At 45.7% G+C, this 26,471-nt stretch overlaps 1 protein-coding gene across 1 annotated transcript in view; it reads left to right on the forward strand.

Moving 5' to 3' along the window:
* The window catches only part of HIPK2 (homeodomain interacting protein kinase 2), an 86,044-nt gene that overhangs the window by 29,619 nt on the left and 29,954 nt on the right, over positions 1 to 26,471 (forward strand). The window contains exons 2-4 of the mRNA XM_017739962.1: positions 22,320 to 22,443; positions 24,532 to 24,651; positions 25,332 to 25,418. Of these exons, the coding sequence (XP_017595451.1) occupies positions 22,320 to 22,443; positions 24,532 to 24,651; positions 25,332 to 25,418 (331 nt within the window). The remainder of the gene's footprint in view (positions 1 to 22,319; positions 22,444 to 24,531; positions 24,652 to 25,331; positions 25,419 to 26,471) is intronic.

Consider the following 26,471-nt stretch of genomic DNA (forward strand, 5'->3'; position numbering starts at 1 on the left):
ACATCAATGACAGGTGATTTTTTTTTTTTTTTTTTTTTTGGTAAACAGAAACAATCTGGTAAGAGTTTGGTAAAGCATAAGAGATTTTTCTCCCAACAGGGATGTTTTTCTCCCATATTTGTTACCTGATCAGGAGTGGTAAATTTTCCATTTCCTTCACACTGCTGTTCTTTGCCTTTTGAACATGAAACGCGTTATTTGTGCTGTTGGTGGGAAACACATTCAAGATTCAAGTGCTGGGAAACTGGGGAGGTGATGCAATTTCCCCCTTCCTTCTAAAAAGAAAGAGATTTAATTTACTGTGCGCTAATATGAAAAGCCAAGCTCACCTCCCTGGCGGCTCCACGGGTGAGGACAGGGGACAGCACAAAGTCTGTGATCCCTTATGAGGTGTGTGCCTCTGCCAGTCCCTCCTCTGAATGCTGGGTGAATCATAGCCTGCTCTGGCAGGCTGCCTTCTGGGGGGTTTCTGCTTTCATGAGAGAGAGAATACCCTTCATCTGTGATTAATGTCCAAACCACCAAGCACCACCTGAAAGACCACGGTGCCGGGAGCGTAGGAGAAATGAGCCGTGGGCCGGTGATGTGTTCCCCCACTTTGATCTCCATCACTCTGCTTGTTGCTCTGGCTTGATTTTTACATACCTGTGTGTGATAGCTTGGTCCTGAGCTCACCAAGTTGTCTTCTTGGGGCATGCTCACAAACCTGCCCTTTGGTGACAGCAGCTGCCTAAGCACTGCTGCCTCCCTCCCCATCTTACCTCCGTGGTGCGTCGGAGCTGGTCCTCCTGCCCGTGATCTGCTGAGAATTTGTACCAGCTTGTCATAAGCAGCAGGACAGTCTGGGGTTTGGGGCAGAGACTGGTTAAAACAGCAGTGCCACCAGGAGGAGATGTATGTGGAAACCACAGCCTCCACAGCAGCCAGGCTGGGCCTGTGCTTCCCCGAGCCTTGCATGGAGGTGAGACTCCAGGTCCGCAGGTGGTACTCTTGACGTCTGACTAGAGCTGTACAGGAGTTGCCTGTGTTGGTACCTTCTTTGTTACTCATCTTTGTTAATCAGGATGTCTCTCTCCAATACAGAACAGTTAAGCTCCTGCTGGGGAAGGAGACAGGGAAGGTGAGAAGTGAGAAGTGTGGTAGCATTACCAGTGTTGGAGCAGGGGTAAAATGCCTGTTCTCTATTTTATCTTGCCTGGCCTGGAGAGATCACATCTAGGTAAAGGGCTAAGCTGACCTTATGACTCACTTGGCTTTGGCCTTCCTAGGGCTGCCCAGCTGTGCTACCAGAAGTGACTGTTCTTTGTGAGGGGGGTCCAGCTCTTGGCCGTTGACCAGGCATTTTTTGATTTCTATTCATTCAGGCCTTGAAACAAGCCACTGAATAATAAAGCCTGTCAGGTACTACCAACATGTGTAGGGTTCAGTCTGGATCCCAGCTTGTATAAGGTTTATATTATCACTGGGCACCAGTGATAATATGGTGTTCTCTGGTTCTTGCTTTTTAATTTTCTACTTAAGGGTGAGACTAGGTGCTTACCTCAGAACATGAGATTCTTTAATTTTAGACACGAGGTCTGGCACCCTTTGTGGCAGCCAGCTGTCTTCTCATTTTCTTAGCAGTGCTTTCATTCTTCTGCATTGCAAGCCAGCTCTTTTTCTGTGTGGGATCCTTCTCACCCCAGCCCTTTCCCAGTTACATAAAGAAGGAAAAATGCTAAAAGACTGATTCCACTGAAATTTAAAAAAAATAACACTGTTGATCCCCTTTCTGATGTGTTGCTACATGCCACCCTATATTTCCAAATACAAGCCTTGCCCATGGAGCAGGTATGGATCTACAGGGTTATCTGTAATAAAAAGCAGTATGTGGCATAATAGTATGGAGTACAGTTAACAGCAAAGTAACACATCCTGGGCTTGAATCAATGATCACCAGAGACAGGATGTTGCTTTGCCAAGATTTCAGTTGTTATATTGCTTTGTAACCTTCTTCTCTCTCTCATTTTGAAGTTGGTATTTGCAAAAAATCTAAAACCCAGTGCCTGGAAGAAGCATGTGGGGATAACTTCTACAAGCCCTTCCTTCAGGCTCACTGATGAAGTGGTGTCAGCTGGAAGAGATGCCAGTAAAGGATGCAAGGTGTTCTGCTCAGTTCTTTCCTGAACTCCAGCTCCTTGGAGACTCACAGTTCTTATGCTAGGAGCAGGGATGTGTTGTTTCAGTATTTATTGGGCAAGACAGATGCCCTCGTTCCTTTGCCATTTCTAGCAGATGAACTTTCCAGCCGGGAACCTCATTTCCAAATAGTTCTTCAACAAAAATCACATTCCTTGGACTGCTTGTTCTCAAAAAGTGCTCCAAGTGACCTTAATGCATTCTCAGCTGTCCTTTACAGCTGAGAAATACTTCTAAATGCAAGGTCACCAATTGCAGTGATGTGCATTACTCCTAAACTTGGCACTTGTATCCAAAGATGATCTTTTGGCTAACATACAAGGTTGGGACAAAGGAAGTTGTTTCCTTGTTTGCTTCTGTGAACTTGTAATTATTTTTCTGCTACATCTCTTTGTCTTCCCAGCCATTAAGTGGGATTAATAAATTGCACTTGCCTTACCTGGGTATATTAAAGTTTCTGAAAATCCAACAGCTGTCTTCATGGAAATGCAAAATGCTTGAGTCTTTCTGATACCACCTGCACCCTAAGGGCTGACCTGCTGGCCTGCTTCTCACAGCTAGAGTCAAATGGAACTTCATTCTGCTTGCAGGCAGCTATGGTAGTTATCAGCAGCTCTGAGAGCGCCCTTGATCTAGATCCTGCTCCAAGGGGCCAGACAACAAATGTGTCAAAGTTAAATTTTCATTCTGTTCGTTCTCTTCAACACTCTCTGTTGAAATACATCTGCCCCTCGTCAGTGTTACACCTGGGGACCTGTTGATTGCCAGCAGCAATTAATGCAATGTTGGTAGCAGTGCTAGGGAAGGAATGGAAGTGATTGACTTTCAAATTCAGGGTTTCTGTTTGCAGGCCTGTGCTTTGGGGAAAACCTGTAACAAGGCTTCTGTCTAGAAACTAAGTATATCTGATGTGAAATAATAAACAGAGAAATAATGTACAGGAAAGCTGACTATTCCTTTAAGTGAGCAGAGTTGTACTTTTAAGTCCACTTTAGAGTTAGGTTTTGCAAGACAGAGCCTTAGATATTTAAGAGGGCAAGCCTCTCAGCATCCCAAAGAGAACCTTGCAGCCTCTAATTAAGCAAAGTATTAACTACCTTATCTCCTTGATGAAACTTGGTAAACTCTGCCCTTACAGACGTGCACACATGGCTTTCTCCCTGGAAATTTGGAAGCTAAGACATGCTTTCTCTATCATCTGTATGATTTATTTTTCCCCTGGCTATTCCCCTGGAGTTGCAGTAACACACTGAACCAAGTGCAGCTGTCTTTGCGTTGAGCTGTATTTGCATAGAGCTCTATTTGCATGTTGGCTTGTGCTGCCGTATAATATTAATAAGGTATTAAAGGAGAGCAGGGAAGGGGGAGGGGCATGTTAAGATTTCAGTCTTGTCTAAGCAGGGCCATGCAAATACGTTTCCTTTTATCCAGAATTAATGACTAATACGTTAACTGGCCTCAGACTGGGATTTTGCTTTCTTGGGAAAGATGCCTGCAGCAAGAGGCTGTGTTTCCCTCTCTGTCTTCCATGCCCTTGGAGACACGAGTGGGTTTGTCCATTTTGGATGGAAGCTGCAAGGCAGCTCATGCAAGGAAATCTCTGTTACAAGCATGCATGTCTCTGGAAAAAAATGCAGTAGAAAGCCACAGCCTGGGAATGGATGAGGAGGGAGAAAGAGGAAAGGGGGTGGGGGCTGGAAACAAAGGAAAAAGTGTGGTGGCTATGGTTGGCATCCAGATCTGTCCTTGCCCCAGAGTCAGCCTGGCCTGGGCAGCTGTTTTGCCTGGTGTGCCGGGCTCAGCAGCAGCGTGTGCTAACCGAGGAGATGGTGCCATCACTTCACCTTGCCCGGCTGGCTGGGGCAGCATGGAGAGTGGGCAGGGAGCAGCAGCGGAGGTGGATCCCTTGCCCGATGGATTCCCAGCAGGGGTGTGCCGCTGTGACCAGAAGAGACAGGGAGGGACATTGGAAACTCAGTGTTTGCACATAGTTAGCTCTTAGTGATGCTAATCTGATTGCAGGACTCTAGGAGCCCAAGTAGTAATGGCTCTTGTGAGGGGGATTAGTGTGATCTCTAGGCAGGAGTCACCTTCAGTCTGCAGGGGAAGGAGTACTTCTGGAGCTGCCACACCCGGTACCTTTATATCAACAGCCTGGAGAAGAAGGGGAGCTGTTGTAGAAGGACCTGTTCATTACCAGGGCTTTATTAAGTTCCTCTGTTCTGAATACATGGGTGATTACAGGGGGACCAGAATTCCCATGTGTAGGAACAGAGGTGCCTTAGCCCCAAGCAGGTTTTACATTACCTGTCTTTGGGTTTGGTGGGCCAGAAGTTTTCCAAACCTGGCTTGTCACTAGTGTAATTACCTACTGTGCTAAGTCAGAGTCAGCTTTCCTCGGGATGCTGTCCAGCTGAACCAGGCTGGCTTATCCCAAAGTCTTGGTGTTTTAACTCAGAATGGAAGGGTAGGCAAGGTGGTAAGGGGGTGCAATGCTCCTGTCTCCATGCTCAGTTCATGCTGTGGACATTTTGGTACTAACCTGGTGTTCCCACAAGTCACTTGGGGGAACAGTGTGATCTTTCTGTGGGGATTGTGCCATATTATGGGGGAAGCTGTTCTTAATCAGTTCAGAAGCCGTGAGGGGAAAAACAAGTCTGCAACATCACTTGGCAACACAATTATTATAATAGGGTTTGCTTCTTCCTACACTGCCCAACTGAATTATTTTCTCCATATGGTGGAGCTACTCTGTTTTTAACTGGTTCTTCCTGCCCCTTCACCAGATGGCTGTTTTTCTGCAGGACCTCTCAGCTCTTGCGCATTGTGCCTTGCTGAGCTGAGAGCAGGGAGAGGAATTCTGGTGAAAGCAGGCTCAGGACAGATGCTGCCAGCCCTGCCTGGTCAGGGGGAATGAATATATCTGGTGCTGGACCTTAGGTATCAGTGAGATGAATATTCAGTGTTACCTAACAGGATAACTCCAAGCAAGCATCCTGTTTATATTTGGTGGTGGTGAGATTTTGATGAGATCATGGAATTGAAGGAGCTGTAAATGGGCTGCACGGGGCAATCTTTCCCTTCTTGGTTTCCAGCTCATTTCAGGCCTGACCTGTAACAGCTCATAGTCGTCCTTGTCTTGGGTGTTAAGCACAGCTTGGCTAATACATTGCAATCCTGTCTATCTTCTTGCTATTTTTGTCTTCCTGGGGCAGGGCACCCTACCTGTAAGCTTCTTGTTGCTCTCCAGCTGCCAGGGGATCCTAGTTCTCCCCATTCTGCTGCTTGAGTGCATCCTCGTGATGCCAAAGAGGAGAAAAAAAAGAATAGAGATGTACAGAAATTCCAACAGGAGGTACACAGTGTTTAAGAAAGATAAATCATTTCTGTGATTTACACTTCAGGAAAACTAGCCCACCAGGGTTCTGAGCAACTGGACACTCTGCATCTGTATGCAAGGGCCTTCCTCATTTGCTTTTAGTCTGCTTTTCTAAGGAAACGAGGTGTGTGTGATCACACTGCTGCTGTGTTCCCCTTAGCTTTTGAATCTGGTGAACAAATTCAGCAAATTTGATGCAGGGAGAGAGGTCTCAGTGGTATTGAGTCCTACATGTTCCATGAAAATAGGCAGCTGGGCCTGTTATAGGCAGAGCCCCTGTTAATGCATGGCCCAGAGGTAGGGCTGTGGTGTTGGCTTGCCAGTTAATACATGATGTTGGAGGAGTGTCTCTGTACAGGAGCTCAGTCCTGAGACCTCTCTCTGTAGGAAACAGCAGAAGTTTTTCTCTGGCCTTTTCTTTTTTGATTTTTTTTTTCATTTGGTGAGACCTGAAAATAAAAATAACACTTTTCATCTTCAAAGAGCTTTAGAAACATCAGCTAATTAATCCTTCCCTCATCTAGCTTGCTGCTTCAAGGAAAAGTGGGAAAGCAGGGATTTTTCTAAAAGTGAGTGAGATGGATCCTCAGAAGACCCATCTCAATTCTGAAGGGTCTGTGACTGCTGCTCCACTCCAGAGCATGTGGCTCTGTACCATGCTGTTGATTGTTCTTTGTTTCTGTAACAAGTAGTTAAACAATGGAATTCAAAGAAACAACCAAGAGATGTTCCCAAGCACATATGCCCCAGCTCATGGCTAAACCATTGACCTGAAAGAACTGTAAATGGGCTTAATGAGGAGAGCAACAAAATTCCCATCGTTGAATTTTAGATTTTTTAAAATTGATCATGCATGAGATAGAAACATTTTCTCATAAATTGCCCTGAAAACACAATAAAGGCATTTCCTTTTCTTCTCCTGATGTCCCTGAGGATCTCACAGGCAGTGTCAAAACCAGAAGCTTTAGGTATCTCCTGGTCACTCTTGAGGGCTCTCTCCCCTCTTAGTCCAGCAAACCATACATGGGCACAGTGTCAGTCCTCACACTCACATGACAAATCAGCATTGCCTTAGGGATTCAGGGAGTGGTGAGCACTGCACTAACACTGTCCCTCTCCACTGGAAGAAAGAAGATCACTATAAACCAGGCCTGACTGTAGAAGTCAGCACAAGGGGTGTGGATGGAGAGTGTAGGTGGCTTTCACTCTCTTGCATTCAAGTAAGCTCTGTGATAGAGGTTTTCTGCTGATGGTAACTCTGACTTCTGGTCAGGAGCCACCCATGCCTTCTCTGTGTGCAGGATGGGCATCAGTGCAAAAAGCCAGTGCTTCTGGTGGGTTTTCCCTTGCTTTCAGCCATCAACAAAGTCTGGCAGAGTGCCTGGATCACCTCCAGTCTCAGGGATGTGTTGTGGAGCACATTTGACACAGTGAATTAGCCTCAAAGGGCAGCAGGTCGGCAGGTGCCATGCTTTTGGTTTTTCTTGGCAGTGTGAAGGAGTACTGTACCTTCTTGGTTTTTCTGGATCCTACTTGTGCTTTCACAAGCAGTGATGCACACTTTGCTGTCAGGATCCTAAAGTGTGCATCTCCAAGCTCAACAGCGTCAAAGACTGCAAAAGCTTTCACTCTAGGTTTTTTTCTCAAGAGAAATTCTTTATTTAATTTCCTCTTGAGTCTACTCCTACTAGCTTTTCCAGGGTGGTGTTTCTCTTTTCATTACCATTCAATGGGTGTGAACTTCTCTGGGGCCCAAAACAAGACACACATGCAACTCTGTGTTGTGCGAGCTTTTGTCATGCAGTCTTCTTGCTTTTGTCAGCAATTTTTTTTTCTATTCCATTTTCCATCAATCCTGACTTCTATTGTAGATATGGTTACAATTAGAAAATAATTATTTTAGTATTGCTAGAGCATAAATTAATTGTAGTTTCTGGTGGGATAGAATAAAAGGAAGAACAGAAAATACTTCTCAATCAAGCAGAAGTTTTCCCTATTTTATGCATATTTACTATTATTCTACAACTTAAAAGCCTGGATCCAGAAATACTGCAGAAGGATGAAGTGGTGATTACAGAATGCATGTTCTCAAAGGAGGCTATTTTAGGTTTCCTCAAAGCAAAAAAAAAAAAACCTCAGGCTCCCCTGAATCAGAAACGTGATGCTGTACTTTGAGTAGAAACATATCGAGTTCCCTGCAAATTTGTTGTCTTCAAATCATTGCCTTGCACTTCCCCTGCCCATCTCTGCATAACTCTTAATTTGGCTGCTCGTGTCTGTGTGCATAAATATGCAAGAAATGAATCCAGAGTGGTTCTTGAAGCTGTGGTTGGGTTTGCTGGGCTGGTAGATAGAAAAATTACTCTTTTTTTCCTCTTTTTCCTTTTAAACTGAGACATTCCAATCGGGCATCAGGAAGACACAGTAAACAAGGTGCCCGGCGTTGCTGTTTTTAGGCAGGCACTGTTCAGAGTAGGATTGCACTTTAGGAGGTGCTAAGTATGTTCAGCAATATTGGCATTTTGTTTCAGTTGGATGAAGATCCAAGAGAAATCTGAGCCCTTCATGAATGGAAGCAGTCTTCCCTCATATGCCCCTACATTGCTTCTCTCTCTCGCAGGGCAGATGTAAAGAGCTGCTTCCCTCCCACCTCCATCCCACCTCAATGGGGTATGGAGCTGGTAGCTTCCCCTGTCTGGTGAAGGAAAAACAGGAAAGCCCTCAAGCTCCTTTTCCCTGGCCACGCCACCCTGCGGAGATCACAGAAGTCGTACTGCTTAATCCTGCAGCCACTGTAGCATCTTGGGGGGCGGCGACAATGGGCGTGAGCAAAATACATAATTAATAAAGCAGTGGTGGTTGGCATTTGCTGCCAGGCGATGGGTGGGATGCGAGGAGAAGCGGCAGGGTAATTATAGATGTGAAAAATGAGGCAGGAACACGGGGTAACCTTTCTAGGGTAGCTGTCCCGGTGATCGATGGGCCTGCATTGTTTTCTCGCTAACCTTTTGGTGAACCTCCCCTTAGAACAACAGGGGAAATACAGTTATTCCCTTCCCCATCTTGTTTGTTGGTAAAGCACCCGTGTACCACCTTATTATTACACCCTAAATAGTGCGTTGTGCTGGTAGTAAATCACAGGTGGGCAGTGAGCTGCCCCTCATGCAGGGCCCTTCTATTCTGCCCCCATCCAGCTGGAGGCTCCTGCCCAGTGTGGGCACCAGCTCTGTCAAAGCCCCAGTTAAACCAAAATGACAGCTTTCCTCACCTGAAATGGGTGTCGGGTGAGCTGCACGGATAGAGCTGTGGAAGGGTGCAGTAAAGCTAACGAAACGTACCCTAAGATTTTTGGATGGAGGCACAGGGAAGCTCCGAGACATTGGGGCAGTAAATTCACAGGCTTAGAACTGGATGAAGATGTCTTTAAGGGGAGGCGTTGGTCCATTTGCATCCCCTGCTGCTTGAGCGTACAGTGGTTTTACCTCTCAAAGCCAAACCTGCTCTGTTTTCACTGATTTCTAACGCAGCTCTCACGTGATGAGGTTTCTGAGAGCTGCAGTCAAGTTTACGAAGCCCAAACTCCTCTGTGAGGAGGAAGAGCATTCGGTTCAGGCATTTTGGGGGGAAGCATATGATACACACCAGATAAAATTGCAACATGTAAAAAAAATGTGAAGAATGCCAGGAAATGTTCTTGAACCCTGCAGTTGACTTAACAGAGAGCTAAATGGTTACAGGCAGTCATGATAATTGAAGATAGGAATGTATATGTAAGACAGCCCCTTCTTTCAAGAAAGGGTGGATCTATGCCTTCATGTCCTGGGAAGTACTTTTGATTGTTGTATTTATTTCTCTGGAGTAATTACTAACTTCCTCTCAGCCAAAAGCGTTCCTGATATATGGGGATTTCTTCGCCCTTTACAAGGACAGTACTGGCTACTTACAAAACAGTGAAATTAAAAAATGACATCCGTACTGCAGTGTGATCCAAGGACAAATTAGAAGTTAAAATTAATCAGATGGGAATCAGTTCAGATTCCCATTGTGTATAGCAAAAAGCTTCTTCTGTATGATTTTTTTTTTTCCCCTGCAAAATTTGTCTCTCTAAAATTTCCGTCATGGCCACCTTAGATTTTAACATGCGGAAAATGTTTATATTTTTTCAGAACATTGGGATAGCTTTAAGAATTTGTTTTGGCAAGAAAAAAATGAAACAGTAAAAGGAGACATTTGAAGAGTCCCAGAAACAGATATATGACTATGTGTTGACATGTTATGAAGGTGTTGGGAGCGACTCCTTACTTAAAATTGTGTTGAAATTTGCACTTACTATAGATTTAAATTCATCAGCTTCACACTTTAATGATGGAATTTAGGCTCCTGGTTTGGTACAGAGACGCATTAGAGAACAATTGAATTTTCCATATGATGGTTTTAAATAAAGAATGAACTTAACTTTGCAGAAGACTTTGTTTTAAAAGTCTTTCTTCTGAAGTGGTGCCGTTCTTCCCGCAAGCACCATGGTTCCTTTGGGACTATTTGCACACCACACTTGTGTTCTTGCTTGTATCCTGGTTTTCTGTCCAGCTCCACTAAGATGTGTGGCATTAACAGGTAAAGTCAGAGCTGTTCCTCTGCTACAGCTACAAGGGCCCTCTTCCATCTCTGGACAAGGGAGCAATTGCAGTCTTTGGCCCTAAAATATGGTAGCTGCAGGATGTAGACTCATAGTGGTCACCCCAGTGGGTCAGGGATTGCGTTTTGTTCAGGCTTGGTTGCAGTCCTGTCTTAGCAGATGCTGAGCAGCAAGTCCCAGAGCTTTTATTTCCAGGGTGATGAGGGATCCCAAATTAGGTTGCAAGTTTTTTAGTGCAAGGACTGTTTTCTTACATTTTTTTGCAGTACAGTAGGGCTCTACTTAACACTTCCAGATGTTAGCCCTAATATAAATGTAATAAAAATAGATTAAATTCAGAGTGGGTTTGTGTTTCTGCAATCTGTGCTGTGCCCCGCTGCTTGTACAGGGGGCTGTTGTCACCTGCTCTGCCGGCTGTGCTGACTCAAGTAGGACTTGAGTTGGAAGTGGAAATTTTTGACTCTCTGAAAAAAAAACAACTGGGGCAGCTCCGAGGTGTCCCTGCTGTTCCCTGCCATGTGTATCTCCATGTGCAGATGAGCACACATTCCCAGGCTTTTCCTTGAACTTTTGTGTGGACCAAGCAGGTCCTCAGAGCGTAGGCAGGGTGTTGTGAGTCACCAGGCAGGGCTTAAAAGTGGGCCTTGGATTTCATGAGCTGTTCCCAGCATGGCTGCTGTCTTGCTGGGTGACATCTACAGGTCATTTTGACCTAAAATCTGCCTTACCTCAGTAATACCCCTCTCTTTTGAAGGACCCTTCAAATCCGTGTATTACTGTTGTTGTTCCCTGGTATAAGAAAGTAGAAGACGTGGTCTGATAGATAGGGCACGCTGTTCACAAGGACCCCGCTTCTTTTCTTGGCTTTGCTGTGCTCTCACTGTATGATCTTGGGCGAACTGCTCCACCAATCTGTTCCCCTGTCACCACACATCGTCTTAGATCATCCATTCTCTGGAGCAGACACAGTCCCTTAGCACGGCGTGTTTTAGCATCTAGCATTGTGAGGCTCTGGGCTCTGCCGGGACTTCTGTGTGCTACAGAAATACAAATAGTTGCGGCTAATAATAATATTAAATCTGTGTGGCTCTTCAGAGATAAGTAAAGGGCAATGCTCCTTTCTCCAAGGAGCAGGCAGGATAAGTACTTTATTTTTGTCTTTGTCTTTTTCTAATTATAAAAAAAAAAAAGGCAGCCAGTAGACATGATTAAAAAAAGGAAAAAAAAAATAAAGGAAGGCTGCAGTAATTTGATATTTTTAGCCTCAGACCTGCTACTTGTTCTGTGAAGCCAATCTTAGGATCATGGCCTGAGTCTGGTTCGTATCCGTGTTTGCCAGGGATAGAAATGGTTTGGAGCCTTATATCGTCAGTTGGCTCAGTATTTGGGCTAATCCTATAAAACCACTATACAGCTTGGTGCAACTTTCAGTATTTGCTGTGAACAAAAGTGTCAGGATCGTTGCAGATCACACACAAGCTTCACTTGGCCAATATGTGGCAAGGCTCTGGGCTGGAATGATAAGGGGTTGGGATGGAACTGAGCTTGGCAGAATGGCTGGAGAGAGAAGTCAACTTTTGTTTGTTTCTGTGTGCTGTGGGATTTTTTCAATTATTATTTCATTTCCAAAGAAATGCAACAGCTACAACAAAAGGTCTTAAATATTCAGCAGTGAAAACAATAGATTTGAAAAGGAAAACAAAAAGTTAGAGCCAGCTCTGGCATTGGTGGACACTTGGCTCTGAGGGAAGCGAGAACAGCTTGGATTTGCATAAATTGCATATTGCGGGTCAGAAAGCAGAGTCAGAATTATGCTCTCATTGCAGTGGCATGAATGGGAGCACATAATTGGCATTCTTCCCCTCTTGATCAGATGCCTCCTTCAGGGGATTGCTGCACCCAATACGTTGCGGCTCATCCATTCACTGCCTGGCATGGATAGGGCTTTTGTGTTCAAATTATGATTTTTCTATTCTCTGATTTCTTCCATAACCTGGGAAAGCCCCAGCCCTCCCCCCATGCATGGCCCTTTGTTGGGGAGAACAACCAGAGGTCACTCTGTGCTGAATGTAGCTGTTATTGCATCACCCCCTGTGCGCGCCTCTGTGCTTCTGGCTCAGTGTGGAGCTGCCGACCCCCGGGGCGATGGTCCTGGTGCTCCCTGTTGTGCACCTCCTCTCGAGTTTATGGAGTCCTGCATTTCTGATTCCAAAGAGGTGAGTATGATTGTGGTCAGTCCAGTAGGGCTTCCTCCAGGGATGTACAAAGATGCTTGCCTGGGACAAGCTTAGCAGGCTCTTGGTCAAACCCAAGGCCTGGCTTTCTTTTTCATTATTTGGTTTAATAGCATTTTTTTGCCTTTTATGATTTCCAGCTCAATCATGGCAAGGACTTGCTAGGGGATTCAGGTTCAGTAAAACACTTCAGTGCCTGTTTTACCTGAGTTGCAGCCAGGCCCTTGCCAGGACTCAGGCATGTATTTGCTTCAGATGGTGCGTATGGTAAATGCTTCCAGCAAGTGCATATGGTGCTGCTAAAAACTAACGCCCATCCAGACCCTGGTAGTCACGTGGAAGCCTTTCCAGCTGGATGTCAGGTCACAATCGTCCTCCCTGTGTGTTTCTTTCTCAGCACTGCTCACCCAGGGCTTCCTGTCCCACCCTGGATGCATGGTTGCAGTTTCCTTCTCCACAGAGCCACTGGCCAGACCAGGTGCCTCGTGCCCCTTTGTCCTGTCCTTTCCTGGGACCGTGCCCACCCTGCTGTTGATTTCAGATCTGTTCAGCAGCAGTGGCAAAGAGCAAACAGCAACTAACAGCTATTGATGGCTGAGGCCTGCCTCTTCATTTAGTCACAGACAAATGTTTTAACCTGTCAATGTTAAGAAATCATATTGATTGGAGAGATTTTGTTTTATTCCTTGGGTCTGTTAGTCAAAAGGGCAATTCCTCCTTTAATATCTTCCCGCCGCGGGCTCGGTTCTACTGTACCTTGTCCAGAAAATCTTTTATTTTCAAGGCACAGGGAAAATGATCTTTATAAAATATAAACTATGGGAATTTTCATTCCCCTCTGGCTTTAGGAGGAGGAGAGCAGCTGGTAGAGAGTGGATGAGAAAGGCTTTATCTGCTATATTTTGGTTACTGCGCTTTGAGTGATGGGTTTAATAATTGATAGAGCAATTTAGCAATGATCCATAATCCTGAAAGAAGCCTACGCTCCCCTCCCTCTCCCTCTCCCTCCCTTTCTCCTTCCCTTCGAGACTGACAGGCTGCTCTCAGTGGTTTTGTCTGCAAAATTTCATCCCTTGGTTTCTGTAAACAGCCTGACATGGGAGAGGGGGGAAAAAAAGCAAGTGTTTCTAAATCTTTTGTCTTGCTTCCACAAACAGCTGCACTGCCTTCTCCAGCTCTGGGCTTCAGTCATTTATTTGCTCACATGCTCTTGCTGAAGAGAGCAGGAGGTTTTCTTTAAGGCCCTAACCTAAATGAAGTGTGTATGTGCAATGTATATAGGAGAGCAGAGAGGTGCAGAGCCTCCCAGCAGGGACCCCTCCCTCCCCATTCAAACCCAGGCTTTGTTCATGGCTGAATCCAGCTTTCTTAATCCCAAGAAAGGTGCATAGGGATGGCAAGTGCTTGATATGTAAGTGTGGTTTACTTGAAAGTCTTCCAGGATTAACCTATGGAAATTGCTTTTTCCAAGAGCCTTGTGGATGGTGGCAGCGAGCAGGGGGATCCTATTGGAGTGCCTGAGATGTGGCTGTGTGACTCGCCAGTTTTAAAGATGGATTCAAACCCATGGCAGCATGGGTTGAGTTTCCAGGTGCGGGGTGTGCACCCCCTTCACAGGGCTAGGGGGTTCCTGTGGGGGCTGTCCATATTAAGTGTGGGAAGAGAGCAGAAAAGATGGAGTGGAAAAAAGAGACTGACACAGTGAGCAAGAGAGGAAAAGAGACAAGGTTATAGGTACTGAGTATGTGTTGAGGCCAAGGCAGAGTGAGGAGAGGGAGGAGGTGCAGCCTGGCAGAAAGCCAGGTATAGGCAAAGTCAAGTGAGATGCATTAAATTATGTTTTTCCATATGTATTACATAGATGCCAGATTGACAACAAGTTGTAATTAAGCACGACATAAAGTTAGCTATGCACAGCTGTATTATTCCTTAAAATTACAAGGGGTGAGGTCCTTTGGGGCACAGCAGAGTTTATGGATGCTCCACCATGGGAGGTCTCTGAGACAGGCTAGCTGAAAGCTTGCCAGGAGTGACACAGGCATTGCTTGGATGGCCCAGGATCAGGGCAGAGAGGGAGTGGGTGACTTCCCTGAGCTCCAGGTTAGCCTGGTCCACCTCTGACACCGTCCTCTGGAGTATTTTCATCCTTCCCAGTCAGCACCCTGGTGGAACATGAGCAGTGTCCAGGGGTGGGTAGTCTAGTCTGCTTCTATGATTTATTTGCTATTAAATACCCTTGGCTAGCAGTGAGAGGCTCACGAGACTCGGTTGATAATTACACCAGTCAAGTTCAGAAGTAATTGTTGTGTAACTTGCTCTCTGTTTTTAAAAGACAGAACTGTGTGTATGTACACTTGATTAAAACACCCTGGGACCTGCGCCTGTACCACCTGAGACACTCCCAGCTGTGTAGGATTTTGCCTGTGTGTAGGAGAATTGTGGTGACCTTCCTATTGAGAATTGTATGGTTACTGGACCTTACAGAGTTAGAGAAGTTCAGATGACAGGGGGCCTTGGGAGGTCACTTAGTCCCACCTGATAGTCAAGGTAGGGTCTGTCATGAGATCAAGATCAGGACTTTGTTTTGCTGGGCCTTAAAAGCCTTCAAGGATAGCAACGGCAGAGTCCCTCAGGGCAGCCTGTGCTGGTGGTTCATTTATCCACACCGTGGAGGTGTTTTCCCCATTCCCAGAGGGATCCTCTCCTGTTTCAGTTTGTCTGTCATCTCTGCCTTCTGCTACCGATCTGAGGGAAGAGCCTGGCACCATTTTCTCCATGTGTCAGGTGGAGGAGCAGACTGCTGTCATGGACACCATGGCTCTCCTGGATAAACCCCTGCGGTACCTCACTGGTTACCAGCCTCCAGTATATATTTATGTCCTGTAACATAAACCATCACCGAGGGCTGAGTGGATCCAGCTTCCAGTCCTTTGAGTTGATTCAGATATTTTTTGAAGTGTTGCAGACTAATCCTGAGGGATGGGCAAGGGCAATGTGAGCAGTGCAGTGTTGGAGCTCCCCTCTAGTGCTGGTTGTACAGGTGGTCTGGCAGCCCTGAAAATGGCTCTGGCTACACCCACAGTCCTTCCCAGAAACCAGGTGTACCTGTGTTTGACCTGTGAAATACAGAGCCTGCTAGAAGGTCCTCTGGAGGCACTGTCCTTCCTTATCACTCAAACCAACACATCTTTGTGGGCAGACAGTATACTGTGACCAATTGGGTGGCATTCCTCAGGGGTCCTTTCCCTCCCTCAGGAATAATCCTGTGCTGACTGGCCTCTCCATGGTTGGAACTTGATGCTGGAATCTGAAAGGCATGATGTGCCTGCATAGTCTGGAGTGAGTCTTGACTCCCAGGGCTGTCCCTTGCTCAGGGATGCAGGAGAAATGCACGAGTCCTGCCGTGAGGCCAGCAGGGAGGATGAGCCCAGCATTTCCCTGCTGAGTGACACAAGTGGGGCCCGGAGCTGCATGGGATGGGGAGTGAGCAAGCAGGAGCTGTTGGTGCTTGTAGGGATGTTAAGCTCTGGCCATGGTGGCTGCCTTTATCACAGACACAAAGTCTGCTGATGCCCAGCCCTGGAGCAGAGGATGGCCTTAGTCTGAGGGTCATCCATATTTGATGTCTGCATCCCTTCCGGGTGTTGGTGTGAGTGGAGAGGTGGAGGGGTGAGGGAAATAGCAACTGTAACCTTTTACTTCCAGAATATGGGCCTGTCTCCTTTTACATCCCTTCATTTAAGAAATGATTTGGAGTCTGAGAGGTACAGAGGAACAAAAAAAAGATTCTGTGTGCATTCCACCTCCATTACCTAAGAGTTAAGGGTACTCTACATTCTACAGTACATGGCAGTAAAAGGTGGACACCGCCACAAAATACAAGTGAGCAGGTATGAGAAGGAGTCCATAAAGATGCCAAAGAAAGGGTTCATCTGAGAGGAGGATAAAGCTCCATCACTTGAATAAAAACCCCTTTGTAAGACACACAGGATGCAGCTCTTCGTCCTCACAAGTGGTATCTTGGTGCCTAGGAGAGCACAAGCCCTGAGTGGGGTGAAGCCCTGGGCATGCAGCTGGTCAGTGCATCCCTGCTCTGGCAGAGGAGCTCAGCTCCTGCCTCTCTGCCTCTGCCCAGGGTGTTCTGAGCGGAGATGTGCAATCTCCTGCTTCCAGGAATTCAGGCTTTAGCAGGTGAGACGAGCAGGTAGAGCAAGACAGGAGCTGTGTGTACCAGCTCAGAGGCATCTTCACTGTAGGTCTGTCTGCACTGCCTGCAGCTGGCCCCAACCTTCTTCTGGAGCAGGAGCACTCTCTGCTCAGCATGCCAGCAAGTATCAAGTTTTGAGTTATATTTTTGTCTGATATGTATACTTGTCCATGAAGGACTCTGCTGAGACTATCACGCTTGGCCATGGGACCCTACCAGGGGTGGTAAATTATCCCTGAGGAGGGCAGTTTGCAGGGAAGTTTTAAAATTCAGAAAGAGCCCAGCTCTCTGAATCCCAGTCTGTGGAAATTAATTTTTTTGGCATTTGTTTTTAATGTCCTGTGATGTGTGGGTGAAAAAGCCAGCGAGCTAGACTGGTAATTAATTTTCCTGACAGAAACACCAGACAATGAAATTACCCTGCCACAAAGCAGGGTTGCTAAAGTAAATACTCTGCCAGCAGCAGGCCTGAAAGCAGGACGGGGTCGTGTGTGTGGTGCAAGCAAATGATGAGATGGCACTTGTGCCTCTGGGGACCTGCGGGTGCTGCCAGCACGGGGACCCTGGCGCCCTGGGGCACCGTCACCAGCAGCTCTGTGGTGTACACAGGCACACTCAAGCTGGGCTGCAAAGGATGGGGGACTGACTGGACCCACTGCTGAGCTGAGGAGCAGGTCACACTTCGCTGTCCAGGCAAGTAATTTGGTCAGAAAGGGGTAGGAGATGTGGGAAGTGGGGATGGGATGGCTGCTTTTATCCTGGAGACAGAGGCTCTTGGCAGGGCTCTTCAGTCTTTCCCAGGCTGGTGGCAAGTGGTTTCTAAACCCTTGGTCTATGCTGGTGAGATCTGTGTGAGCTGTAGAACAGGTTGTGCCTGTGCATGCAGGAGGGGAGTGCCTTTTGTTGGAAGACATCGAGGGTAGCTCGTGGGAGAGGAAGGACAGGAGGGCAAAGTTTTCTGTTTTCCTTCTGTGTGTCTTGAACTGGAGGCAGGAATTACTGTGCCAAGAGTGTTGCAGATGCACAGCCAAGAAATGGGCGGAGAGCGGGAAATGGGGATGTTCTTGCACGTCTTGAGGTATCTGGCAGCTGGCTCCATTGTGTGCTGTCAGACAAGATCCTCACCACAATCGAAAAGTTTGGTGAGCCTGTGTTAAAAAACCTGTATTGTTAGTACAGAAAATAATTCCCTGTTCAGCCATGGAGAGATCTGCTGAAGATCTCGGTGCTGTTCAGGAGGATCTGCTGCCGTGTGAATCGTCCTTCCGATTTATGATTGCAGTACTCGGATGCGCACACTTTAATAGGGCATCTTCCCTTGTTACATAGTGTTAGCAGCTGCAGAATGGAGAAATCCCACACAAGAACTGGTTAAGACATGGAAACTGTTTTCTTTCCCTTTGGGAAAAAGAATTACACCATTTTAATTGCTGAGTTAAATCTGAATGCTTTTAGGGAGACAAGGGTCAGTTGTGGACTGCATGCACATTTTAGGACCAGAGTTATTTAATGTATTAATTAGCTGTAAAAACTGCTGGACCAGTAGCAAAGTGTTCAAGCATGCAGATATCACAGACTTGCTTAGGTTAGGCTGCAGAAAAGAGTGAGGAGCATTTAAAGGACTTGATCTAGATTACAGAAAATATTATGCCAGATCAGTGCAGTACTGAAAGGCAGTAAACATCGGAAGACAAAAATGAACTATTTCTGCATAATTCTATGTCCTAAATTAACTGCAGCTTCTCTGGAGAAAGGACTGTATGTCTCAGAGGATCTCCCAGATAAAACATCTGCCGAAATGCCTCGTGTCACTCCAAAAGCAAACAAAATATTAAGCTTAGGGAAGACTGCAACGCAAAAGCATTCTGCAAATAGTGGAAAATAAGTCTGGGGAATATCCTTGTGTTTAACTCTTTCTAGGTCTGTTCAGCCTGTCTCCAAGCCGTCATGTCAGGAAGAGGAGTTGTAGGGTCAGGCAGTGGAAGTGGATTGAAACATCCATGGGATGGTACACTGAGAAGCCAGAAGCTGCTGCAGACATGGGAGAACAGGGCAGAGATACAAAAATAACTTATGTTAAAGGGCAGGTGATTCAGTCACTTCCATCTTCACCTCTAGACCAATCTATATGAACATGAAGTGAGAGGTGACAAATTCAAACCTGATGAAGGAAAATCAAGCTTTAAACAGCTGAGTTAAGATGTTATTGAAAGCAGAAGGTTGCCTGTGGAACTCTGTGCCGCAACATGTGATGGAAATTAAGATCTCACCTTGTCTTAAAAAAATGACATGCTTATGTTAAGAGAGGAGTTGCACATGTTAGATATTATGTGCAGAAGGATGTATGCATCCATAACTGAGCATAAAGAACAATATCCACCACAGAAGAAGTTCAAAGATACTTTATCAGCGGACAGGTTATTTCGTTGCAGAGCTCATAGCATCCTGCCCCAAAATGCTTGGCATTGGCCATCTCAAGCAGGCAGAGCACTGCTCCTGATGACTCCAGCTCCCTCTTTCACACAGCAAACAGGAGGTATCTGCTGGCTGAAAATCTGGAAGCCTGTGTGGTGTCCACTACCTGTTGTTCTTGAGGTGTCTTAATGACTGCTTAATTAAGTTAACAAGATCTTTTTGTCTTAGGGCCACTCCCTCGCCATGGCAAAATCACAATTATGATGTGAAGGCTGGGAGAAAACCCCAGCGAGTGCTGGCTTTGGTGTACATAGGGCACCATATCACCTCGATCTAGCCCCTTCTCACAGGCATTCTCACCAGTGTTAGAGTTCATAGAATGAATGGTGTTCTGTTTAGTTGCATTTTATGTGTTTAAATAATAGGGACATTGGTTTGTGCTTTTCTTCCCAATAGCAGAGATGGAAAGCTTCTTCCGCATGTAAAAAAGAAATTCTCTCCTAATTGCTGCACTCCCGAAAGTGGAGCTTTAAGGAAAACCCACTGGACAGCCAAAGACTGAGGAGAAAAAAAAAAAAAAAATTAGAGATTTTGGAACCTCAAATTCTAGGTCATCCCTTCTTTCAGGGGTCTGAAGGTGTTGGCAGCATAAGTGTGAGGAGAGAGCGAAGGAGGTGTGTGCTGCATATGACAGCAGTGCAAGTGATTTTTATGAACAGGGAGTTTTCCTCACAAAATCATGTTGGGAATATCCCTATAGTCCACCCCTCCACTTGAATTAGTGGGAGGGATTTGAAGTTCAGGCGATGCGTGGCTGAGCTCTCATTAGTGACCAGGGACATTTCGTTCACAATGTGGAGAGTTCATAGAATGAATGGTGTTCTGTTTAGTTGCATTTTATGTGTTTAAATAATAGGGACATTGGTTTGTGCTTTTCTTCCCAATAGCAGAGATGGAAAGCTTCTTCCGCATGTAAAAAAGAAATTCTCTCCTAATTGCTGCACTCCCGAAAGTGGAGCTTTAAGGAAAACCCACTGGACAGCCAAAGACTGAGGAGAAAAAAAAAAAAAAAAATTAGAGATTTTGGAACCTCAAATTCTAGGTCATCCCTTCTTTCAGGGGTCTGAAGGTGTTGGCAGCATAAGTGTGAGGAGAGAGCGAAGGAGGTGTGTGCTGCATATGACAGCAGTGCAAGTGATTTTTATGAACAGGGAGTTTTCCTCACAAAATCATGTTGGGAATATCCCTATAGTCCACCCCTCCACTTGAATTAGTGGGAGGGATTTGAAGTTCAGGCGATGCGTGGCTGAGCTCTCATTAGTGACCAGGGACATTTCGTTCACAATGTGGAAGGCAGACAGGGAGAGGCAGATGGCTTTGAATGCAGGATTTACATAGTAATGAGATTCAGGTCACCATAGCTGTCTTTTTCTCTCTGCATTTTGTCTAGGTGTCGAGTAGTGTGTAGGGATGACAGGGATGATGGGATGACGGAATAGGGAGGAAAAGAGGAAAATTAACCCCTTGTTCATGAGGAGAGACTGCTGTTAGAATAAAAAGTTTGTCACAGTAGACTAGAGAACAGTAGGGTATGGCAATGGCAAGCACAGATGAAGCTAGAAGGGCTAAGGTAGCCACTTTTTAAGTTTCTGACTTGTTTTTTTGTGGAAATGACACAAAAAATTCTAACTTAAAAATCCCAGAATTTATTGTAATTTTTACATTCTGCATTGCTGGTTTGAGAAGAGATAGTTTGGGACTTTCGTCATTACAAGTCCACCCAAAACTGGGGAAGTTTGTGGACTGAAGATGGGGCATGGATTCTTGCTACAGGGCCTTTGCTTCTTTGGAAAAAAATTATTATTTTGCTTGGTTTCTTGGCTAAAGACTTGTCTTGACATGACTGTGTAATGGCGTGATTAAAACATAATACTTTCCACTGCAATTGGTAATCCTTAGTATGATCTCACTAGTGTCAGATCTTATCCTGATGACAGATGGGAAACTGGGAACCATGGGTCCTATTTCGAGCTTTGCATGGTGGCACTTGATTTGCTCAATAGCCAACTCCAGGCATTCCCAAAATATGCATGAGGGCCTGAGAAATCCCAAGGCTATATTTGAAATGATGAAAGTTTTAAAGCAATGTTTTTTCTTTTATCTGTCTTCTGCTTTTTTTTTTCTTTAGAGGAGTGTGGGAGAGTAAGTTATTCTTTCTGCTTTACATCACCTGAAACCAGAAGCTGGGGCTTTAGAAGTGTTGCAAGAAGAACAGGAAAGAAGCTGTAGGAGGTCCTTGTGTAAATAAGAACTGTGTCACATAACTGCATATGGACATCTAGGCAGAGGTGGGAAGAGTAAGGAAGGCGTTTGTGTGTATAAGGTTTTCAGTATTTGAAAAATACTTTTGGTTCTTTCACACAGAAGTTTTTGAAATGCCTATGTGTTTGGGGCACATAGGTCAGGATTCATCTCGTCTCACCTCATCGTAAAGACCTTTCCAGCATCAGTGGAGAAGGATTCCAACCACCCCAAGGCAGTGGGACAGGTTCCCCCTGGAAGGGGAGGGAGCAGAGGTGCTTTGGTGGCATCTCCTGGAGCTGGCAATAAATGCATAGCCAGAGTGCTGGTGCATTTTGGCTCTTTGGGCTGAAAGGGAAAAGGAAATCTAATCAGGTGCTTGGGACAGACTGGGAAAGGAAGGCTTCTTGGCTACTTCCTCCTGAGGAAAAGGCTTAGGTCTAATAGATCTAATTACATTATTTCTCTATTTTATTGTTACAGCCATTTGTTTAAAAAGTCAGTAATCCTTTTATACCAGTCCTGTAATGATTATTTAATGTCTGGCTGTTTGTGAACCCACGGAGCTGTGTGAACAGAGGATGCTTCACTGCAGGGGATCTGCATGGTTCTCCACAGGACAGCGAGCTGAGCCTGAGAGCCTCCAGTGGGGGCCTTGATTGGGTGCCTTCATAGTCCCACTTGCTGGATGAAAGCAGTGGTAGTTCTCTGCTTTACAGAACACTGCAAAACGTAGGGCTGTCTCTTGGCTATATACGGCCACAGGACTCTTCTGCAAGGATAAATATTCACCAACTAATGTTTGGTTAGCAGGCACTGTGCCAGTGACCAGGGTGTCCCTCAGCTCTGTCAGAGCAGTGACACTTGTTGGCAGCAGCTCCACGAGTGTCACGATGGGCACCAGCTGCCCTACGCTAGCCGAGTGGCTCTGCTCCCCTTGCTGATGTTTTCTGACCTCTTCCTTCACAGAGCCCCTGAAATCATCCTCGGTTTACCCTTTTGTGAAGCAATCGATATGTGGTCATTGGGATGTGTCATTGCAGAGCTGTTCTTGGGCTGGCCCTTGTACCCAGGAGCTTCGGAGTACGATCAGGTGGGTGTGGATATTGCCCTGGGTGCTGGTAAGTGCACACATCTTTTTCCCTTCTCTTGTCAGAGTGAACAGATGCCAACTTTTTCGCTTTTGCTAATGACGGATGTGTGTTTCTTGCTCTCCCAAGTCAACCTTGTCATTATGCATCTGGGGTACTTATTCCAGGTAACCAGTGTGCAGCTTGATACGCTGGCTTTTAAGACCTGACCGCCTGAGTGAAATCTCAATCAAGAGTCAACGCTGCCATTGACTGGAGAGCTCTGTACATGTCTCTCCTCAGTGAGCAGAGCAGGCACCCGTTCTCTGCTGTAACAGCAAGTGCTGTATAAAGGCTTATTTGTTAGAAGAAACTGCATGAACTCGGCTGCATTTCATAACCCCTTTTATGAGAGTGCATATTAAAAGCAATGACAAGAAGGAGAATGTTGGCATTGATGTAGGTTTCCAGTTAATATAAGCTGTCGTCCCTTTTTTCCCTATAGGCTTTTACGCCCTTTTAGTCCTAAAACCGATAATGCAGCAGCAGCTAGAGCTAGGGCTGTAGGATACTTTACATTCCCATAGTATTCTTCAGACTGATCTTAGCTGTCTGCAATTGCAGCCTGAAAAGAGTCTTTTTTCTTTCAGGAAATAAATTTTTAAAATAGAAAAAAAAAAGGCAGGATAATAAATAAGTTTTTCACATACTGAAATGTTTTCTTGACTTTTCTTTTGAAACTTGTATTTTTTTAATCAGAGCTCTAAAGGTAAAATTTGGCAGGGGAAATAACTCGCAGCAAAGAGCAGGGCTATTAGTGACTCTAAAGGAAATCAGATGTAGCTGAGAAACTTACAAGCGTTTGAAAATCACATACCAAGCATGAAGAGTAGATTTCATTCTCTTCCCTGTTGCACCCCAAAAGCCATAAAACACACAGCTGAAAAAGAAATCACCATACCTTACTGGCCAGTTTAACTGCCCAGCACAAAGCTTCCTCTGGTAAAGTATGACGAGAGCTCCTGGGCAACTGGGAAAGGAATAGGGGCTGATCCTAGCCCCTGGCTGCAGCACTGGCACTGGGCTGCAGGCAGGATCCTGGTGCCTCTCAGAGGTGTGAGCTCTGAAGGACCTAAAGAGCTGCAGAGCTGAGGAAGCCATGCACAGTGAACTGGGGCCTGAGTGCTTGGAAGTGATTGAAACCACGGCTGCTTTTCATGCCTTTATTTATTTAATGTTTTTATCCTCTGTTTCTTCTCTCAAAAACACTTTCCATTCTTCCCTAGAATTTTCTAGAGTAGGTGACTGGTTTTAGTAGTTTTGCAGAGTTTGCAGCAATTTTGCAGAACAAAGCCTTTCAGGAGTCAGGAGGTGCCACGGTTAAGGTTTTGTGTGGCACCCCAGGCGTGCATGACATCGGTCTTCAGTGGTGTAATCACAGACCCTTTCTCCTTTATAAATAATTAAAAGTTTGAGATCCTGGAAACACAAATAGAGTATCTTTTAGCTGTGTGGGTGCCAATGAGGTCATGCTTGTGGATGCAACCCAAATAACGTCATGTAGTCGGTAGAGACAAGTACTTTCCATACCATGAGGGCGTCAGTTGGTTTGAGTGTATATTTCACCTCGGTTCAAAGGCAGTCACTTCATAATCCTCTGGTTGGAACTTCAGACTGCTCCTAGGACAGGCTGTGTGCTCAGGTGGAAGAAAACCAGCAAAAGTTAGAGAGCAAATATCAAATTGTTGAAATTACTTCCTGGAGAGGAGAGGGTGACATAAAAAGGTGCAAAGTGTTGAGACATCCCATTGAAATAGCTCTATGGGTCCTTCTCTTTGACCTCTAAACACTTTGGAACTTTCCTCTTTTCATCCTTAGGCCTTGTGGGAGTGCACTGTAAGGGTGAGTTTCCAGTGATGTATGTGATAAACAAAGGGAATTCCATACAGAAATTCTCTTCCTCTCATTCCTTGCACTGAGGTTTTTTGGGTGAAGTATATTTATGTGCTACATCTTCTGGTTTTTGTTTCAAATGCCTCCTGCACTCCTTCAAGGAAGACCTCCAGAGATCTTCACAGGACAAACAGTGACCTCTTATCCTTCTCTTACAGATTCGCTACATTTCACAGACGCAGGGCTTACCAGCAGAGTATTTGTTAAGTGCAGGGACAAAGACTACGAGGTTTTTCAACAGGGATACAGACTCACCATATCCCTTGTGGAGGCTGAAGGTAGGAAGATGTTTCCGTGTTTCTTTTACCTTGCGGTTGTTGGCTGGAAGTGAGGAGAGCCTAAGTTTCACAGCCTAAGTTTCTGCTTTTTGCAGTGCGGCACAGACATAGGGGGAGTACTGCCCAAGGTAAAACCGCCATCCCCAAAATCTGGAGCCCATGATACACCTGCTTGGCATGGCAATGTAGGAAATTTAGGTCCAGAACTGACCTGGAAATCTCCCTCTCAGTAGTCAATGAGTTGTTGTGTAGTGGGAAGACATTGCTCTAATATCTAACTCATTTGGGGGGAAAAAAAAGGCAAGCATTTTAATTCTACAGTCAAAACCTCTAGTGAGCCCTTAGTGTCCTGTGCCAGCGTGTTTGGCTGCATGCTGTCCCCAAGGAGAGAGGCCAGTGAGCTTCTGGCTGGGATGGGATGCTGAAACTCACACTGGGATGGATGTAAGAGATCCACCACAGCTGGGAGGGCCCTCAGAAGTGAAAGAGAAGAGATAAATCACCTTGTGTAAAAGATGTCACATAACTGTGGCAGAGATCGTGTAAATGGTGTCTCGTCAGGCAAGAGAGGCACAATGGTCTCTGATGAGGACACGATGAGGCACAAATGGGAAGTGGCACATAATCTGCAGCTGGTTGCAGGGCAGTGTTGGTCAATGCCCGTGTCCTGTTTTGAGCAGACGCCAGATGATCATGAGGCAGAGACGGGGATTAAGTCGAAGGAAGCAAGAAAGTATATTTTCAACTGTTTGGATGATATGGCACAGGTAAGAGCATTGGTGAGTAACCAGCAAGACTGTTTACATGCTTTCCAGCAACACTAACAGAAGGGAATTACATAAGTTCTCTGTGTATCCTATTCTTGGGCCAGCTCCTGAAAAATACCAGGGTTATGCCACCAAATTAGCTGTTATGTGCTGCTTTGTGGGGGTGACTGCACACAGGGGCGTATGCTGTAGTAAAGCAGCCTTGGAAAGTGGCTAAGGCATGTCTCTGAGTGTTTAAATCCTGCATTTTCTCTTGTCTCTCCAGTGCTCTCCTGTATGACCACTGGCGAGTCACATAGTTCTCTGTGTTTTAATATGTCCATTTGTTAAAGGTGACAGTGGAAATATTCACCATGGCCACAGAAGAGTGTGCTCACTGTAAAACATGGCTGGCTGGGGCAACAATGAGAAGTACAAATTCACTGTGCCAGTCCCATGTGGTTGTGAGAGCTGATCCCTGCATAACCACTCCTGTGATGGGAGTTTGTGCTGACAAACAAACCAGTGTGCAAAACTGGCCCAACTCTAGCACCAAACTGGAGTTTGTGCTAGCAAGGTTTAGACATTGTAGCAAGTAAACATGTAAACAGGCAGGAACTGAGGAGTGGAATCCGAGGAGACTAGATAAAGCGTGAAATAATGTAACGAGTCTTTTTTTTTCCCTGGCACCTGATACATGAATGGGATGTTTCTTATAAACCTACTGACAATTTTTATGTATTTTATATATTTTTTGCTCATAGGACACATAGATAAGTATCTGATGGCACAGCATATGATAAATACTCTGATTATCAGAGCTTGCCTGCTACAGCATGGAAGCTGTTCATCCTCAGTGGAGGGTGACTAAGTGTTTCATTAGCCACTGACCCAGGCGAGCTGAACGCTTAACAGTCTGTCTGGAGATGTGACGTGCACAAGCCAGACGAGTGGCCACCACGGAGTCTGCCGTGGCTCTTCAGCAGCTACGCCTTTAGACAGGGAGGCTCGCAGGGCATGTGCTCCAACGAAGAGTAAACACAGTTTGCTGGAGGCCTGACCATCTGCTCTTTC

The sequence above is a fragment of the Corvus brachyrhynchos genome, unplaced genomic scaffold, assembly GCF_000691975.1.
Source record: "Corvus brachyrhynchos isolate BGI_N302 unplaced genomic scaffold, ASM69197v1 scaffold27, whole genome shotgun sequence".
Taxonomy (NCBI): Eukaryota; Metazoa; Chordata; class Aves; order Passeriformes; family Corvidae; genus Corvus; species Corvus brachyrhynchos.